At 55.3% G+C, this 17517-nt stretch overlaps 2 protein-coding genes across 2 annotated transcripts; one reads left to right on the top strand and one right to left on the bottom strand.

Moving 5' to 3' along the window:
- The first annotated feature begins 659 nt into the window (after positions 1–659).
- DUOXA2 (dual oxidase maturation factor 2) lies at positions 660–6386 on the top strand. Its single transcript, XM_071441003.1, has 6 exons — positions 660–806; positions 1403–1460; positions 3586–3720; positions 3891–4104; positions 5605–5819; positions 6193–6386. Exons 1-6 carry the CDS (start codon positions 660–662, stop codon positions 6384–6386), a joined length of 963 nt encoding a protein of 320 aa, XP_071297104.1.
- A 2219-nt stretch (positions 6387–8605) lies between these two features.
- Positions 8606–16301, bottom strand: LOC139596624 (dual oxidase maturation factor 1-like). The gene is made up of 7 exons (XM_071441004.1): positions 16004–16301; positions 15242–15396; positions 14332–14389; positions 13623–13757; positions 13239–13452; positions 9834–10048; positions 8606–9239 (listed from the first exon to the last, which is right to left on the bottom strand). The coding sequence occupies exons 2-7, from the start codon at positions 15386–15388 to the stop codon at positions 9031–9033; spliced, it is 978 nt and encodes a 325-aa protein (XP_071297105.1). The 5' UTR covers positions 15389–15396; positions 16004–16301; the 3' UTR covers positions 8606–9030.
- Positions 16302–17517: the final 1216 nt, after the last annotated feature.

Here is a 17517-nt window from a genome sequence, read left to right on the forward strand (position 1 = left end):
ATAGAGGCTGCCTCTGGCCCCTCTCAGACAAGTGCAGGACCAATCCTTCCTCTTCCTCCTCTGTCAGACCAGCAGATCCTGGGGAAAATCTTCTTGGAGGAAATGGGCAGGAATGGGAGAAACGGGTTTTGTTCCACTTGGCACTGCTGGCCCCTGGCTGGGGATCATTTTTGCTATTGTGAAATCCATGTTTTCAGTGGTTCCTTGTAATTTTGAAGGAGAATGCTTCTGCATTCTTTCCCCACAGGGAAGTTCCCCCAGTGGGCTTGGGCCCTTCCACCCCAAAGAGGAGGGAAAGGCCTGGCCCTGTGCAGGCAGGAGCTGCTCGACAGGTTCCTGCTCTGGGGCTGCTCCCCAGGGACAAGGGCTTGTGGCTCTTGGGTGCCACAGCCCCTCGGGCTGCTGAGCCTGCCCCAGGCACCTCCTCTCCTGCACGGAGGGATTTGGGTGGCGTGTCCTCTGCTGGGAGTGCTCGGAGCGCTCTGCCCGCCCGCTCCTGGCAGCGTCACATTTCCTTGTCCCTCTGGGGGCCCTTCAGGCGAGCCTCCCTCAGCTGCTTCCTCCAGAGCTGAGCCACCGCAGGCTGGAGGCGTCCAGGCAGGGCACAGCAGGGTCCCCGCTGCCACCGCCTCTCTCCCACAGGCTCCAGGAGGTGCAGGATGACTCTTTTCGATGGCGTCTACCCCTTCTACCCGCAGCAGAGGAAGGCTGCCGTGTTTGACATCAGCACCATCATAGTCACCGTGGTGTTCCTGACGCTGGCTTGCAGCTTCCTGCTCATCACCCCGGGCATCCGCGGCCGGGCGGTGCGTGACCCGGGGATAGGGGCTCTGGGTGCCCTGACCCTGGGGGCTCTGGGTGCCGGGACCCCGGGCATGGGGGCTCTGGGTGCCCTGACCCTGGGCATGGGGGCTCTGGGTGCCGGGACCTCTGGGATGGGGGCTCTGGATGCTGGGACCCCAGGGATGGGGGCTCTGGATGCCCTGACCCCGAGCATGGGGGCTCTGGGTGCTGGGACCCCAGGGATGGGGGCTCTGGGTGCTGGGACTCTCCTGGGCATGGGCGGCTCTGGGTGCCAGGACCCCGGGGATGGGGGCTCTGGGTGCCGGGATCCCGGGCATAGGGGCTCTGGGTGCCCTGACACTGGGCATGGGGGCTCTGGATGCTGAGACCCCGGGCATAGGGGCTCTGGGTGCCCTGACCCTGGGTGTCATGACCGGCTCTGGGTGCCGGGACCCTCCCGGGCATGGGGGCTCTGGATGCTGGGATCCCGGGGATGGGGGCTCTGGGTGCCGGGACCCTCCCGGGCATGGGGGCTCTAGGTGCCGGGACCCTCCCGGGGGTTCAGGGGGAGGCAGGAGAGCTGTTCCTGCTGCCTCATGTCCCACCTCTCCCCCTGCAGAGGCTGTACTGGACTCTCCGTGTTCTCCTCAGCCTCTTCGTGGGAGTGGTGATCGTCGGTAAGTGCAGGGCAGCTCTGGGGATGGGTGGCTCTGGGCAGCTCTGGGGATGGCTCAGGACAGCCCCCGGGATGGCTCAGGGGGAAGGATTGAACCCTGGAGCTGGGGGCACAACCACAGCTGGTTTTGGGGTCTACCTTAGCCTTGCTCTTCAAAGCAGTCCCACAGCTTCCCAAAATGCCTTTCCCTTCCCTTCCTTTCCCCTTCCCTGTGGCTGAGGGTGCTTGGAGGTGCTCGTGGTTACTCCTGGGAGTTTTGCTGGTGTAACTCGAACAGCTCCAGCTCCATCAGGCTGCACAGCCCCATGTTCCTCCAGCTGTGCAGGAGGGTGCACAGGCAGGGTGCAGGAACAAGCACAAAGGCTTGGATGAAATGCAAAGAGCAGATTTATTCTCAGTATCTCACCCTGCAGGGGACCCTCAGAGCAGCACTGGGTAGAGACAAGGAGGGAACTGGCACCAAGGATCCCCAAACCTGCTGTGTTCACCTGTGTTGCAGGGATTTGTGCAGGTGTAGCTCACTGATGTCCTTTGGTCTTCCCTTGTTCAGTAGGTGCTCCACTTCCCCAACACACAAGGCTAGACATTGTGATCTCTGGGTTTTTCTACACCCCACCTACACATTGGTTGATGTGTTTACAGTCCCCTCACCAGTTTTCCATTATTTCCCCCCGCTCTGTGAGCCCTCTTGTGCTGCAGCCAGGTGTGTTTGGAGATTGTGAGGAGCCTTGCAGTGATTTGGAGGGGGCAGGATGGAATAAAGCACAGGCAGGGCAGAGTGGTGGGGTAAAGACCTCCCAAGGAGCAAGGTCAGAGGAGATGAAGGAGAGGATTTCATTTGGTAAAAAAACAGGAAATCTTCTGTAATAACTGATGGTAGAAACCAGGCAGTGGGATTTCCAACTCAGGGCAACAGGATGGGTAAGAAAAGATGTACTGAGGGGACAGAAGATGCCAGGTGGCAAGAGAAACCAGCCCTGACCCTAAACCAAAGCATCCTTCCTGTTGTGAAGGACAAGATGGATTACAGGACTGCTCAGAGAGGGATGATGAAGGAGAGGGATAATGATGACCTGGAAGATTCAGCTCTGATTTGACCAGGCACCAGAATGAGGTGGCCAGACTGGGACCAGCTGTGGGGGACAGGGACCATCCCAGTGTGTGGGGGTGCCCAGGGTCTGGGAGATGCCACCAGAGCCACCTGAGAACCTGGTGCCAGGCTGGAGGTGGCAGAGGGGTGGAGGCCAGGGCTGTGGGACCATGGCTCAGCCCTGCAGAGCCACCAGCACCACTCTGGGGCAAGGCTGCAGTCGGGCTCTGCTCGGGCACAGGGAAGAACAAATTGTTCTGGAGGCAGCGTCAGAGTTTCCGTCTGGCAGCAGCAGGGCACACTCACCCCTGCAGCCAGAAAACATTCCTGTGGAGCTCCCACTGCATCAATGCCCTCACAAGTTGACTCAGCAACTGAACATTTTCTCAGGAAGGTTTTGCTCAGAATGACATCAAACCATCGGCTTTACCTTCCCCGGTGGAAAATGAAGCCCACTGCAAAGTGGAAGTGCTTCCAAAAAGGATACCTTGTTCCCCAAAACATATACCAGAAAAACTTCCAGTTTTTCTTTTTTACCCAGCTGGAATGACTGCCCAAGCTGTGATGGCACTTCCCACCCCTCTCCACCTTTCCTTTTGACAAGGACTTTTACTATTCACTAACAGTGCAATTCAGGGAGCTGGATGTGGGAAATGAGACTCACCCCTGTTCCTGTGGCTGACAGACAGGCTCATCTCTGAACCCTGGCTGGTGTGGTGCTTGCCATGGTGGGCAGCTTGCAGGGAAGTTCTGGAGAGGATGTCCAAGGAGGAATCAGATCAGGATGTCCATGCCTGGGGATCAGAGCTCCGCTGTTCCCGGATCCAGGGAGTGGATGCTTAGCAAGGGGAGGACCTGAGCTCTGAAGGGTGTGGGAGCTGGTTGGGGCACGTCCTGGTGGCTGAATCAGCGTTCCTGCCCTCCTAACACTCCCTTCCAGTGCCATGGTGGGAATGCTGCCACTCACCTGTGATTCTCCCCTTGAGCACAGCAAAGCCTGGACCTGCTTTAACCCCAGCTTTATTTTTCCTGGCAGTTGTCCAGTTCACAGGGGACTGGCAGAGTGGCTGGGTGCAGGCAAACACCTCCTACAAGTCCTTCAGCCCCGTGCAGGTGAGCGCTGACATCGGGCTGCACATCGGCCTGGCCGGCGTCAACGTCACGCTCAGGGGTGAGTCTGGTGTCCCCATCTGCACCTCTGCAGGGGCCCCAGCAGCTCCACAGCTGCCCTGCAGGGCCCTTGGGGTGTCTGCAGGCCCCTGGGCCCTGCTGTGCCCGTGCTGCTGCTGCTGGCACTGCCCAGGGCTGGCACAGCAGGAGCTCAGCTGGTGCCTCCCGCAGGAAACCCAGTGGAGCAGATCAACGAGACCATCAACTACAACGAGCACTTTCCCTGGAGCTTTGGGGCAGATTATGACCACAGCTACAGCCAGGGGCTGCAGAAGGGGCTGCCCAGTCCCATCCTGTACGTGGCAGAGAAGTTCAGCTCGCAGAGCCCCTGTGGGGTGCACAGGCAGTACCGCATCGCCGGGCACTACACCTCAGCCATGCTCTGGTGAGCCCTCCTGTCCTGTCCTGCTGCCACCATGGGGGATGCAGGGGTGTGGGGAGCTTGGCTGCCCTTCCCCACGGCCTTTGGGATGGGTGGGATTGCATCCTGCCAGGAGGGAAGCTGTGTGCATGGAGGGGGCCCTGCCAGGCACTGTAGACACTTTGGGATGAGCAGAGGAGAAGTCCTGGTTCCCCCTCCTGGTTCTCCCTGTTGAACAAATCCACGGGGTGGGCACAGGAGAGAGGAACCTGATGCAGGTCCCTGCTGTGGTGTGGTGATGGTGGCAGAAGTCCATCCCCATGGATGGAGTTGAAGCTGCTGCCCTTGGTGGCCCAGAGAGGCCCATGGACACATGAACTCTCCCAGCCCTACCTGTGAGTGGATTTTGTATCTAAGATTGGATCAGGTGGGGAGAAGTTCCTGCTGCTGTTATTGTGGAGCTGATCTCGACCTTTGGCAAGGTCAGAGATCTCCAGTGCCCACTGGGGCTGGGGGAGAGCTGGTCCCAGCTGACAGGGGATGGTCCCTTCCACCACGTGCTGGCCATCAGGAACCATTGCAGGGCTGTTCTCCCTGCTTGGGGTTTGACAGCATGTGATGGTGTTCACAGGGGTCTTGGGATGAGGGAAGATAAGAGGATCTGAATCCATGTTTCAGAAGGGCTTGATTTATTATTTTATTATATATATTATATTAAAACTATTCTAATAGAATAGAAGAAAGGATTTTATCAGAAGGCTGGCTAAGAATAGAAAAAGAAGGAATGATAACAAAAGCTTGTGGCTCAGACAGAGAGTCTGAGCCAGCTGACTGTGATTGGCCATTAATTAGAAACAACCACATGAGACCAATCCCAGATGCACCTGTTGCATTCCACAGCAGCAGATAACCATTGGTTACATTCTGTTCCTGAGGCCTCTCAGCTTCTCAGGAGGAAAAATCTTAAAGAAAGGCTTCTTCATAAAAGATGTCTGTGACAGACAGCAGGGACACAGAAACTAGGGAAGGAGCCTGGCAGTGCCATGGAACAAGAGCTCCTGGTCCATAGCTGAGGCTTGACTCTGTAGCCCAGCTCCTCAGCAAGTGCAGAGCTACTGCACATGACCTTTGCCTGCTCCTGCACTCATCCCAGTCCTGGTGCTGCTCTCAGGGCCCAGGCTGCCCCATGTGTGGAAGGGCAGGGATGCTCCAGATACACTGAGGGGGCTGCCACAGCCTCCTTGAGGCTGGTGCTGTCTGTGGGCTGAGCAATGGGAGGAGGAGATCTGTGTTTGTGCTGCTGGATGGAGCAATGTGAGCCTTGCACGTGCACTTGCTCAGCGTGGGGATTAGGGCTCATTCCTGCCTGCCCACAGAGCTTCTCCACCTCCTGCAGAGTTCTTGGAGCCCAGATTGCTCCCAACGCATGGAAATCCTCCCACAGAGCACCCTAATCCATGGCACTCCTCCCACAGAGCACCCTAATCCATGACCACTCATCCCTTGGTCTCCTCTTGCCTCCAGGGTCGCCTTTTGCACGTGGGTCATCTCCAACATCCTCCTCTCCATGCCTGCCCTGGTTTATGGAGGATACATGCTCCTGGCCACAGGGGCCTTCATGATCTTCTCTCTGCTCTCCTTCTCCACCGTGAGGAACTCCCCAATGTGCCTGATCCAGATTGGGACCAGCACCCTGCACGTGGCCTATGGGGGATCCTTCTGGCTCATGCTGGCAATTGGTGAGAACATTGGGGTGCCCCAGGAAACATCACTGAGCCCCAGGGCTTCCCCCCCAGCTGGGAAGTGCAGGTCCCCAGAGCCCCAGCCTGGGCCTTGGAATGCAGATCCTGGCAGAGGTGTGGGGAGGGGTGGGAAAAGGACAAACACCATCCTCATCTCAAGGCTTTCGTAGCTCCTGAGGTGCAAAGACATTGGGATCACCCTCCTGGGTTTTCAGACCTGTGCCTGGGCTTTAGGGATGCTCAGAACAGCTCATACCATGGAAGGCCACCTTCCATAAGGAAAGGCATTGTCCTCTGGCAGGGGACAATGCAAGGGGTGGGGACACTGCTGGGTGACAGGACCCCAGTCAGAGTGTGTGTTTGTTCCCAGGCCTGCTCTGTTTCGTGGCTGGGATCACCATCGTGGCCATGCACCACCTCAATCTGGACCTGCTGAAAACTTTCTTTGATCTCCGTGAGGACAAAGCAGAGGAGGACCAGGAAATGCCTGAGGTGTTCATCAACCCTCACTTTGTGAGCAAGAGCCTGTGTCCTTCTGAGCCCACTGAAATCAACAGTGTCTAGGAGAAAGTCCTCACTCTTTCCCTGAGGATGGACCCAAAGGGCAGAACAAATTCTCCTTGATGTCCCCAGAGATGCATTTCCCCATCCGGCTGCCTTTGAATCCACCCTGGGATGGGTCCTTGCTGGGAAGTCCTTCCCAGACTGTGTCTCCTGTGATCTGTCCCTCTGGAAGGGGCAGGCTGTGCTGGAGGCTGCCAGAGCAGCTCAGAGACTGGGGCTGCACACCCACCTGGGGACCCTGTCCCAGGAGGAATCCATGTCCTTCCTGCTCCATGTCCTTCCTGCTCCATTCTCCAAGGGTCTGTTCCCACTGAAACTGAGAAACAGCTCATGGCTCACATTTCTGCCTGGGAGCACCTGCCACTCCAAAAGCCTGGGGTTAAACCTGCTCATTTTTTCCCCAAACATGACAATTTTTGGTTTAGGTGTATCCAGGAAAGCCAGGTATGGATGCAGCTTCTGCAGGGTGGATGCTGCAGGAGCTGGAATAAAAAACCTGCCCCAGAAACAAAGACTGAGTAAATGTACCATGGAGCCTGCTGTGGGGGATGTGCTGATTTGATTCTTTTCACCCTCAAATTTGGCCTTTATTAGATGAAACTTGTAACCTAGTGTGGGCCAAAAAGATGCCATAGGAGAGGAAGGAGAGTGGAGAATGAAGTTATCCCAGTCCAGCTGGAGCACACCTGGGCTGACTGGGCAGCAGGGGAGGGAGGGAATCTGTGCCTCTGCCTCACTCAGGTGAGACCCCACCTGCAGAGCTGCCTCCAGAGAAGGACACGGAGCTGCTGCAGAGCCCAGAGGAGGCCATGGAGATGCTCTGAGGGTGGAGCCCCTCTGCTCTGGAGCCAGGCTGGGAGAGCTGGGGCTGCTCACCTGGACAAGAGAAGCTCCAGGGAAACCTCAGGGCCCCTGCCAGGGCCTGAAGGGGCTCCAGGAGAGCTGGAGAGGGACTGGGACAAGGGATGGAGGGACAGGATGAGGAGGAATAACTCCCATTGCCAGGGATGAATGGGATATTGGGAAGGAATTGTTCCCTGTGAGGGTGGTGAGGCCCTGGCACAGGGTGCCCAGAGCAGCTGTGGCTGCCCATGGAAGTGTTCCAGGCCAGGCTGGATGAGGCTTGGAGCAACCTGGGACAGTGGAAGGTGTCCCTGCCCATGGTAGGGGGTGGAACAAGATGAGCTTTAAGGTCCCTTCCAACCCAAACTATTTTGGGATTCTATATCCAAATGCTGGAAACCTGGGCACCTTCATTCCAATTAATTATTAATTGTAAACTACATAATTTCAATATTTTGACTTTTCTTCCTGAGATCCTTGCTGGTAAGTTACTCATTTCTGACAGATGATACTTGTGTGTGTCACTAATGTGGTTTGTTCTGCACAGGAATTATTTTCAATAAAACTTTACTAAAAAACCCTCTCTCCTTTGAAACACTGTTCACATTTAGGGGGCTGGTTCCTTAAGAAGGCCCATGGGGCACATCTGGAGGTCACTTCTGGCAAGCCCCCAGCAGCAGCCTCCTTCCCATGGGGACCAATGTCTCCTTGGCACATTTCAAGGACACTCACTAAGGAACCTTTGTCATGAGGAGCCCAGACTGGAGGTTCTGCTCAGCTCTCCCCAGTTGGTTATAGCTGCTCTCCAGGGCACTGTTGCTCCTCCTTTCCCACCTTCTCCTCCTCTCCCTCCCTCCCAGCCTGGTTCCTCCATCACCCTGCTGATTTGTGTTCTCTTTGCCATCCTGCTCCTCCCCTCACACTGAGAGGGGATGTGGGGTACAGGGGGAGCACAGCTCCATCTCAGCTTCCTGGCTGATGATGGGACAGCATCCAGGGGCAGGGGGGATTTTTGAGGGTCTTCAGGGTGAGGGGGCTCTTGTAGGCTCTGCTTTTCCTTTGGTTCATATCTATGAGTCTGCAGTTACTTGCTTTGTCCCCAGTTTGTTCTGATTTAATCTCTGTCTCCTGGGGAGGACTCAGGGCTTGTTGGGATGGACTGAGGGGAAGGGCAGTAAAACAGAAAAAAAAATTAAAAAAAAAAAAAAGAAAACAACCACAAAAAACTACCCAAAACCCAACAAAAATGGTTGTATTTGAGACACTTTTTCAGATCTGGATATTCTCATCACTTGGTTCTTGCCATGTCCCTTCCCAGCTGGGCTCCTGATGGATTTGGAGGATTTAGGAGCAGCACCTGCAGGCCTTGCCCTGCCTGCTGATGGGACAGCATCCAGGGGCAGGGAGGATTTTTGAGGGTCTTCAGGGTGAGGGGGCTCTTGTGGGCTCTGCTTTTCCTTTGGTTCATGACTGTGAGTCTGCAGTTACTTGCTTTGTCCCCAGTTTGTTCTGATTTAATCTCTGTGTCCTGGGGAGGACTCAGGGCTTGTTGGGATGGCAGTAAAACAGGAAAAAACCCCAAACAAACAAAAACAAACAAACAAAAAAAAACAACAACAACAAAACCAACAAAACTAAAATACACCCAAACCCCAAGAAAAACTGTTGTATTTGAGACACTTTTCCAGATCTGGATATTCTCATCACTTGGTCCTTGCCATGTCCCTTCCCAGCTGGGCTCCTGATGGATTTGGAGGATTCAGGAGCAGCACCTGCAGGCCCTGCCCTGCCTCCCTGTGCCTCAGAGCTGGGTGGCTGTCCCAGGGCAGAGCTCCCCAAGGGGGACCATGAACCCACCCTGTGCAGAGCAGCTGGGCTGGGCTGGCAGCCAGGACTGGTCCCACTGCTCCTCTTCATTGCTCTTGTCCAGGCTGAAGATGAGCTTCAGCTTCTGTGGCTGCACAGAGTTGAGGATGATGATGGCCAGCCCCAGGAGCAGGCACAGCAGCCCTGCAAACACACAAAGACACCTCTGCAGGAGCTCTGCTGGTCCCAGCTGCACAGCAGGGACCTGTGGCATCACCCAGCAGGCAGGAAAAGGTTTTTTTCTCTTTCCCCACCTCGATTCTGGCATCACTGTGGGCTCCCCAGCACAAAAGAGAGGTCAATGAATGGGGGCAGAGCTGGGGCTGGAGCCCACCATGCACAGGGAAAGGCTGGAGAACCTGGCTCTGTTTAGCCTGAAGAAGAGGAGCACCAGGGGGATTTAGTTACCACCTGCTACTGGGAAAAGGCTGCTCTCCCTGGAGGTGATGGTGTGACATGGAAAATTCTGCTTTGAGCAAAGGGAACAATTGCTGTGTGGAAGAGGAGCAGCTCCTGAAAGGCAGAGGGAATCTCTACCCAGCAGGAAACTTCAAACATTCAATTCTCTGCACTGCTCATCTCTCTCTCCCCAACCTTGATAATTCTAACCTAAAATCTTCTAACCTAAAATTATCATTTTCTGTGACCAGCCATGGGGAAAGAAGGGATGAGGTGCTGTGGGCCATGACCTCTGCAGGGATGGAGGAGGAAAGCCCCAGAAGCAAGCTGAGCACTCACCTGTGGCCAGTGCCAGCCAAAAGGATTCCCCATAGTCTGTTCTCAAGGAAACTGGGCCAAACTGGATGGGGCAGCTCAGGCTGTTCCTCGCAGTGGAGAAGAGCAGCAGTGAGGAGAGGATCAGAGTGCCAGTGAGGAGGAGCATCTGGCCACCATAGAGCAGGATGGACATGGAGAAGAGCAGGATGGAAATGAGCCATGTGCAAAAGGCCAGCCTGCAAAAGGAGCACAAAACAGCACAAAACACCAGGCTTGGAGTCTCTGCTCTCCATATCCCAGTGGAGGGATAAAGCCATGGGCAACCTGGTCCAGCTGGCCTTGCTTGAGCAGATAGCTGGACTGCCTGATCTAGAGATCAACCCAAACAACCCAAACAACTGAGTAAAGACATGAGTGCTGGAGCTGTGGGACACATCCTGCTGCAGTGGAGAGGGATCTCCACACCTGGGAATGTTCAACATTGAATTTCCTGAAGCCCCCAAGCATCTTGGTACAGCTTTGGCATCAGCCCTGCTCTGGGTGTGGGTCTGGAGTAGAAATCTCCAGAGGTTCCTGTGAGAGACTAAAATACCTGAAATATATTAGTGTTTAATAGCTCAAACGTTTGGCCATTTGCAGAGGCAGCAGGAGCTTTGCTGGGGCCAGGTTCCCCTCTAGGAGAGGGGAAGGAGGGGTTTGGGGAAAGGAAGGATTTGGGGGAAGGAAGGGTTTGGGGGTAGGAGGGGTTTGGGGTGTTGACAAGCCCTCTGATGTGCATAGGAGGAGAAGCCACTGTAGAAGCTCTGGGTTTTGAGGCAGATGAGAAGCAGACCCTGGAGAGGCAGGGTGTGAAAAGTGCATATTACATGGCTCTAGGCAGATATTTACCATCTGTATTTTGATGTATTGATTAGTAGTGCTGTGTCAACATGTTAATAGTAAATGTAGTCTAGTAATTAAAAGATAACTTTTGTGGTTAAAATAAGAACTATGTTAGTGGGAGTTTTTAAGAAAGGAATGAGGCACTCACACCAGATAGCAGCCCCAGGACACCTGAATCCTTCAGAGAAGAAGAATTTATTGCTCCATTATCAGAAGAAACGAACTTCTTCCTGCCTCGAAAGAGCTGTTAGGATTAGAAGGAAGAAGCTGACACTGCCCAGACAGAATCCTGTGTTTGAATGGAATTATGCATCATGGATGAGGTGTATGAATATGCAACAGGCTGTTGCTTTTAAGGGTTAATCCTCTGTTAACGTGCGGCCTTTCAGGCTTATGCTGCCCAGAAAAAGGTACCCGGACTGTCCCTAACTCTTTCTTCTTATTGTCTCATATTGTCCTAATTCAATTTGTCCAAATTATTATTACTCTAATTGTATTACTATTTTTATAACCATTTTATTACTATTAAACTTTTAAAATACTAAAACCAAGTGCTTGGCGTTTTTCACAGAGGGTGGCGTTTGTCCCCATGCCAATGCCCTCCCTCCCACAACAGGCTCAGCTGGAACACTCCCCTCCCTTCCCGGGAAGGTCCCGGGCACACGGGACATTGTTTGTGTTCACACCTCGGCCTGAGGGGCTTTCACCCCTCCCGAGGGGGCACAACGGCTTCAGCACGGGTGTGAGAGGCTGGGTCATGTCCCAGAAGGGGCCACGCACCCCCAAAGCCCCCGAGGCTCTGAGCCCTTCCAGGGAGCAATGCCCCTGATCCACAGCACTGTAAAAGTGGGAAAGTTCCCCTCCCAGGGAAGGTGCCTGGGTGTTCTCATTAAACCTGAACCAGCTCTGGGCTCTCCCCACCTCTGAGAAGGCCAGAAGAGCATCAGTGGGGCACTGTCTGGTTCCATGGGTGGTCATATCTTCTTAATCTGCCTCTCTCTCCTCCCAGTTTCCTTTTCTATTTCTTTCTATCTAGCCTGCATCCTATTTCCTGTGACATAAAATCCATAGGATGGACTTCAGCATATGGCCTCATTTGCACCCTCATTTGGCCTCACCTGCACCCTAATTTGGGCAGAGGATGTCTCCAACAATCAGATTGTAAGAGTTCTGCAAAGTAACTTCTTTCCTGATTCTTGTGATTGTCCACAACTGGTCACCCCCGGGCAGTTCCCAGTGTTCAGAGGGACAATGGCATGGAGGGACAATGGCATGGAGGGACAATGGCATGAGGGACACCTTTGTTTGGAGAACTGCACCATTAGCCATGCCCACACCTGATCCAGCACCTGGAGTGCACCCAGCTGCAGCCCTACCCTGTGCTCAGGGCTTGGATTCAGCTCCCTGGGAAGGTGAGCCTAAGAAATTTTTCTGATTCCAAGGAAAAAAAAACCCTAAAAAATAAGTTTTCATGAACATTTCTTCCTTAAAATACAGGAATGTTTGGGTGGGCATAATTATTTTTCCTGAACATGAGAAAGGAGATGGGTACAGGGACCTGGAACCTACATTCATGGGGGAATTGCAAGGCTCTCTCTTCCCTGCAGTGCCTTTCCCACCACCTCTGAGACTCGTGGGGGTGCTCTGGGCCCCCACAATCACAGCACACACAAGGGCTCCAAGTTCCATGAGCTCCCTCTCCATGGTCCCTCCCCAGGGAGGACCATCCTGACCATGAGCTCCCCTCAGGCAGGTCTGTGCCCACTTGGACAGGCAAAGGAAGACCCTTCCAGTGGGTCTCAATTTGGACTCTTTATCTTGGTCCTTGGGAGAGATCTGGAGCCATGAGCTCCACAGCTGTGTCTGCCTTCCCTTCAATGAAATTTTCTGACTGCAGTTTTGTACATCAAGGCAGAGGAGTCTGGGGACATGGACAGAAGATGCTGCAGCCCCTCTGCTCTGGAGCCAGGCTGGGAGAGCTGGGGGTGCTGAGAGAGGAGAGAAGGTTCTGGGGAGAACTCAGAGCCCCTGCCAGTGCCTGGAGGGGCTCCAGGAGAGCTGGAGAGGGACTTTGACCAAGGGCCTGTAGGGACAGGATGAGGATGAATAACTTCCCACTGCCAGAGGGCAGGGTTGGATGGGATATTGGGGAGGAATTCCTCCCTGTGAGGGTGGTGAGGCCCTGGCACAGGGTGCCCAGAGCAGCTGTGGCTGCCTGTCCTGGCTTTACATGGGAGATATTTAGGGAAGTGATCCTTGGAATTGTTCCAGGCCAGGTTGGATGGGGCTTGGAACAACCTGGGATCGTGGAAGGTGTCCCTGCCCATGGTGAGGGGTTAGAGCAACATAAGCTTGAAGATCCCACCCAACCCAAATCACTCCATGATCCCACAATTCTGTGAATCTGTGCCAAGCCAGGAAGAACCCCAGAACCCCAGATCCTGCAGAGAGGCTTTGGCACAACCCTACAGTGACAATGGTGGCTCCACAAAGCTCCCACTGGTGCTCCCCAGCTCCCCAGGGCAGGGCAGGGCTGGAACTCACCACAGGGTGAGGGACACGTAGTGCCCGGCGATGCGGTACTGCCTGTGCACCCCACAGGGGCTCTGCGAGCTGAACTTCTCTGCCACGTACAGGATGGGGCTGGGCAGCCCCTTCTGCAGCCCCTGGCTGTAGCTGTGGTCATAATCTGCCCCAAAGCTCCAGGGAAAGTGCTCGTTGTAGTTGATGGTCTCGTTGATCTGCTCCACTGGGTTTCCTGCGGGAGGCACCAGCTGAGCTCCTGCTGTGCCAGCCCTGGGCAGTGCCAGCAGCAGCAGCACGGGCACAGCAGGGCCCAGGGGCCTGCAGACACCCCAAGGGCCCTGCAGGGCAGCTGTGGAGCTGCTGGGGCCCCTGCAGAGGTGCAGATGGGGACACCAGACTCACCCCTGAGCGTGACGTTGACGCCGGCCAGGCCGATGTGCAGCCCGATGTCAGCGCTCACCTGCACGGGGCTGAAGGACTTGTAGGAGGTGTTTGCCTGCACCCAGCCACTCTGCCAGTCTCTGGTGAACTGCACATCTGTGAAGACCTCAGGGGTTAGTCACAGCTGGCAGCAAGATGCCTGGGGAAGCACCTGCCAGGATGGTCACCATGGCCTGAGCATCACCCACCTCATCCCAAATCCAGGACTGGGCTGTTAGCCCCAAGGGGCAGAAGTCCTGGATGTCCTTCCTGTATCCCTGTGTGTCCTTCCTCAAGATCACCCCATGAATGACCCTGAAAGCCCCACTTGTGTTGGTTTCTCCCCAGCCCAGCAGAGATCCTGGCCCTGGTGGCAGTGGGGCTGCTGGGTGGGCACTGTCTGGGCACTGCTTCTCCCCTGAGCCCCTGCCAACGTGCCTGAACTCCCTGGAAGGTGGTGGTGAGCCTTTGGTGACTGCCCTGGAGATGACCACCAGTGTTCAGACCCCAGGCAGATAGATTGGGCTCCACCAATTTCTGGAGCCACCTCCCAGACACAGGACACGTGTCCACCCTCCCCATGACCTCATCCCACGGGCTGGGCTTGGCCCTTGACTGATCTCTTCACCCTCTCCCACCTTTCCCCTCCATTTCTTGGCCTCCATGAGCTGCCCAGGACCCCAGCACTCACTGAGGATCACTGCTCCCATGAAGAGCCCCAGCACCAGCCGCAGGAACCAGAGGAGTCTCTGTGAGGGGGGAGAGAGTGGAGGCACAAGGCTCAGCCAGATGTTACCACGGGCGCCTCAGCACCAAGCCCATCACTGAGAAAGGTGAAATGGTGAGAAACAGACCTGTCCCTGCCCTGGGGAGTCACCCCATGTGCTGGGTACACCTGTGGCATCCCTGCTGGGTCAGGGGGAGGCAGCAGGGAGATCCAGGCAGAAAAAGAAAATCATAAAAAGAACACAGTGGAGAAAGCTGTGATGTCCCTTTGCTTGGGGAGGAGGGTGGAAACATTTCCTCTAAGAGTCTTCAGCTGCAATTCCCACCCTTATCCAAACCTCAGAGTGTTTGGATGTGCTGACAGCTGGCCACAGCTGTAGCAAAAAGGAGTGACCAGGCATTTGTAGAGTGTCCCTGGGGGACAGAAGCCCCTCAAGCATCCCTGCTGCAGAAGCAGGCACAGAGCCAGCCCCTGGTGTGGCTCCCAGCAGGGTCTGTGGGGCACAGGGAGCAGTGCTGGGACATGCCTGGGACACTCCTCCCTCTTTCACTGAGCTCTCTGGCAAGGTGGGGTGAGATCTTTGAACCTCACCCTGCTATTCCACTCTGCTGAAAGAATTTCAGCTTGTTCACAGAGAAATCCAGCCAAGATCAGCTCTAGCTGCCTCAGAAACCTGGGGTGGTGGAGTTTGGTGCTCATGCTGGGACGGGCTGGAGCTCACTCAGCCCCATGGCATCCCAGAGATCCCAGAGCTCTGGCCATGGCCCCGGGCAGCTTTGCTTGCCGAATCTGTTCTGGAGGCTGGGAAGGAGGAGGAATGTGGGATGCACAGGCAGGGACCAGAGGTCTGAAGTGCCCCTGTCCCTCCACTTACCCTCCTTGCCGGGATGCCCGGCAGGATGATGATGGATGTGGCCAGCATGGACAGGAACACGGTGACAATGACAGCCCGGGTGGTGTCAAAGGGGAAGCAGGCATTGGCTCCGGGGTAGAAGGGGTAGGAGCCATTCCACAGAGTCATCTTGCTGCCTGGGGGGACCCACAACTGGCAGAAAATCATCTCCACACACGCACCCCATCAGCCTTGCCCACAGAGCTGCGTCCTGCCCCGTGTCCCACTCTGTCCCTGGCAGGGCTGTGTGTGCATCCTGTGCCCCTGGGCACTGCAATCCCACACGCAGGGATCTCCCACGGGAACCCTTCATCCTGCACAGCCGAGCTGCCTTGGAGCCACCAGGGCATTGCTGCAAAGCTCAGGTTGTCCCCAAAGAGGGACAGCAGGGCGTGCTCACTGCCCCTCTGTGTTCTCCATCCCCAAAATGTGCTCCCAGCCTCGCTGGGTCAGCTCTTTCGGAGCAGCCTGGCCCCGCTGGGTGAATCACGGCACAAACACGGGCTGAGCCCTGCGCAGTTAACCCCTCACCGCCCGGGGAATAACCCGCAGGGGACAGGGACGCTGCCAGTCCCGTGTGCCAGCCCTCAGGGACGGCGCTGGGACACCGCTGGGAGACCAAGCGCTGCTCTTATACCACAGCGCTTCACCAGCTCCTTTTCCTGCTGGGAAAGGGCTGCTCGGAATCCCCCGGGAATGCGGGCAGCAGAAACACCCCGAGCCCTTTCCCCACGCCCAGCCTACCTCCGGTGCCGGGATGGGAGCGCCGGGATGGGAGCGCCGGGATGAGCCAGGAAGCGCCGGGATGAGCCGGGATGAACCGGGATGAACCGGGATGAGCCGGGATGAACCGGGAAGCGCCGGGATGCTCCGGGATGCTCCGGGATGCTCCGGGATGAGCCGGGATGCTCTGGGACGAGCCAGGAAGCGCCGGGATGTTCCGGGATGAGCCCTGACGCCGCTTCCCAGCCCGCTCACACCTCCTGCCAAGGCTGCGGGCGAGCAGCCAGCCTGGCTGTGCTGCTCCCGGTGGTTTCTGGAGTTCCCGCCTCCCAAAGTGCTTGGATCATCCAGTCTAAGCGTGAAAATGCATGCATTTTATGATTGGCTTTTCGAAAATATTGAAATGAATATTATCTGTGTTCTGTTAGAAAGTTATGCTGTATTAATTTTTTAAGTAGTGTGTTAAATATAGTTTTAGGTTATAAAAATTGCTAAAATAGAAACGATGCTATGTAGGATACTTTTTAAGGAAAGGACTTGCAGCAAGATAGCAGCCCCAGGACACCTGAATCCTTCAGAGAAGAAGAATTTATTGCCCTCTTATCAGAAGAAACGAACTTCTTCCCGCCTTGAAGGAGCTGTTAGGATTAGAAGGAAGAAGCTGACGCTGCCCAGACAGAATGCTGTGTTTGAATGGAATTTATGCATCATGTATGAGGTGTATGAATATGCAACAGGCTGTTGTTTTTAAGGGTTAATCCTCTGTTAACGTGGGGCCTTTTTCAGGCTCGTGCTGCCCAGAAAAAGGTACCCGGACTGTCCCTAACTCTTTCTTCTTATTGTCTCATATTGTCCTAATTCAAATTATCCAAATTATTATTACTCTACTTGTATTACTATTTTTATAACCATTTTATTACTATTAAACTTTTAGCATTTTAAAACCAAGTGGTTGGCGTTTTTCACACTAAGCCTGAGCTCCTGTGAGGGCACCAAGGGGATCCACGGGCGGGCACAGCCCTGGGAAGGGTCGGCTTCACCTCCTGGAGTTTTCTTGGACAGCAGTAAAAAGTCCATTTCCACATGGCATGAAGAGCCTGGAGCTGCCAGGCCCCTCAGGTGGGACCAGAGGTGTCCAAGCCCCCATGGGCACCCCTGGTGGGGTTCCCAGCTGGGATCACCCAGCCTGGCTGTGCCTGCCTGGCCTCCTGCTGGCCCTGGCTCCATCCCTGAGAAGGTCCTGGCAAGGTCTCTAGAGCTGCTCCCAGCCCCATCGTGCAGAAAATGCTGGGGTTTGTAACCTGGCCATGGCATGGAGATCATGGCAATTCAAGCTTTTGGGGTTTGCTCCTCTACTCTGGCATTTCAGGTGGCTGAAGAAGGTTCTATTGATACTGAGAAGGAGCAGCGTGGCAGAAACACTCCCCTGACCCATGTTTGGGGTCTCCCCTCTGAAACTGATGGAAATATCCATCCCCTGGATTTTTCTTGTTTGCATCCCAGTGAATGGGCTGGCTGGGTACCACCCCCTTGGC

The sequence above is a fragment of the Agelaius tricolor genome, unplaced genomic scaffold (genome assembly GCF_023055355.1).
Source record: "Agelaius tricolor isolate 1412-34295 unplaced genomic scaffold, bAgeTri1.0.p SCAF_16, whole genome shotgun sequence".
Lineage (NCBI taxonomy): Eukaryota > Metazoa > Chordata > Aves > Passeriformes > Icteridae > Agelaius > Agelaius tricolor.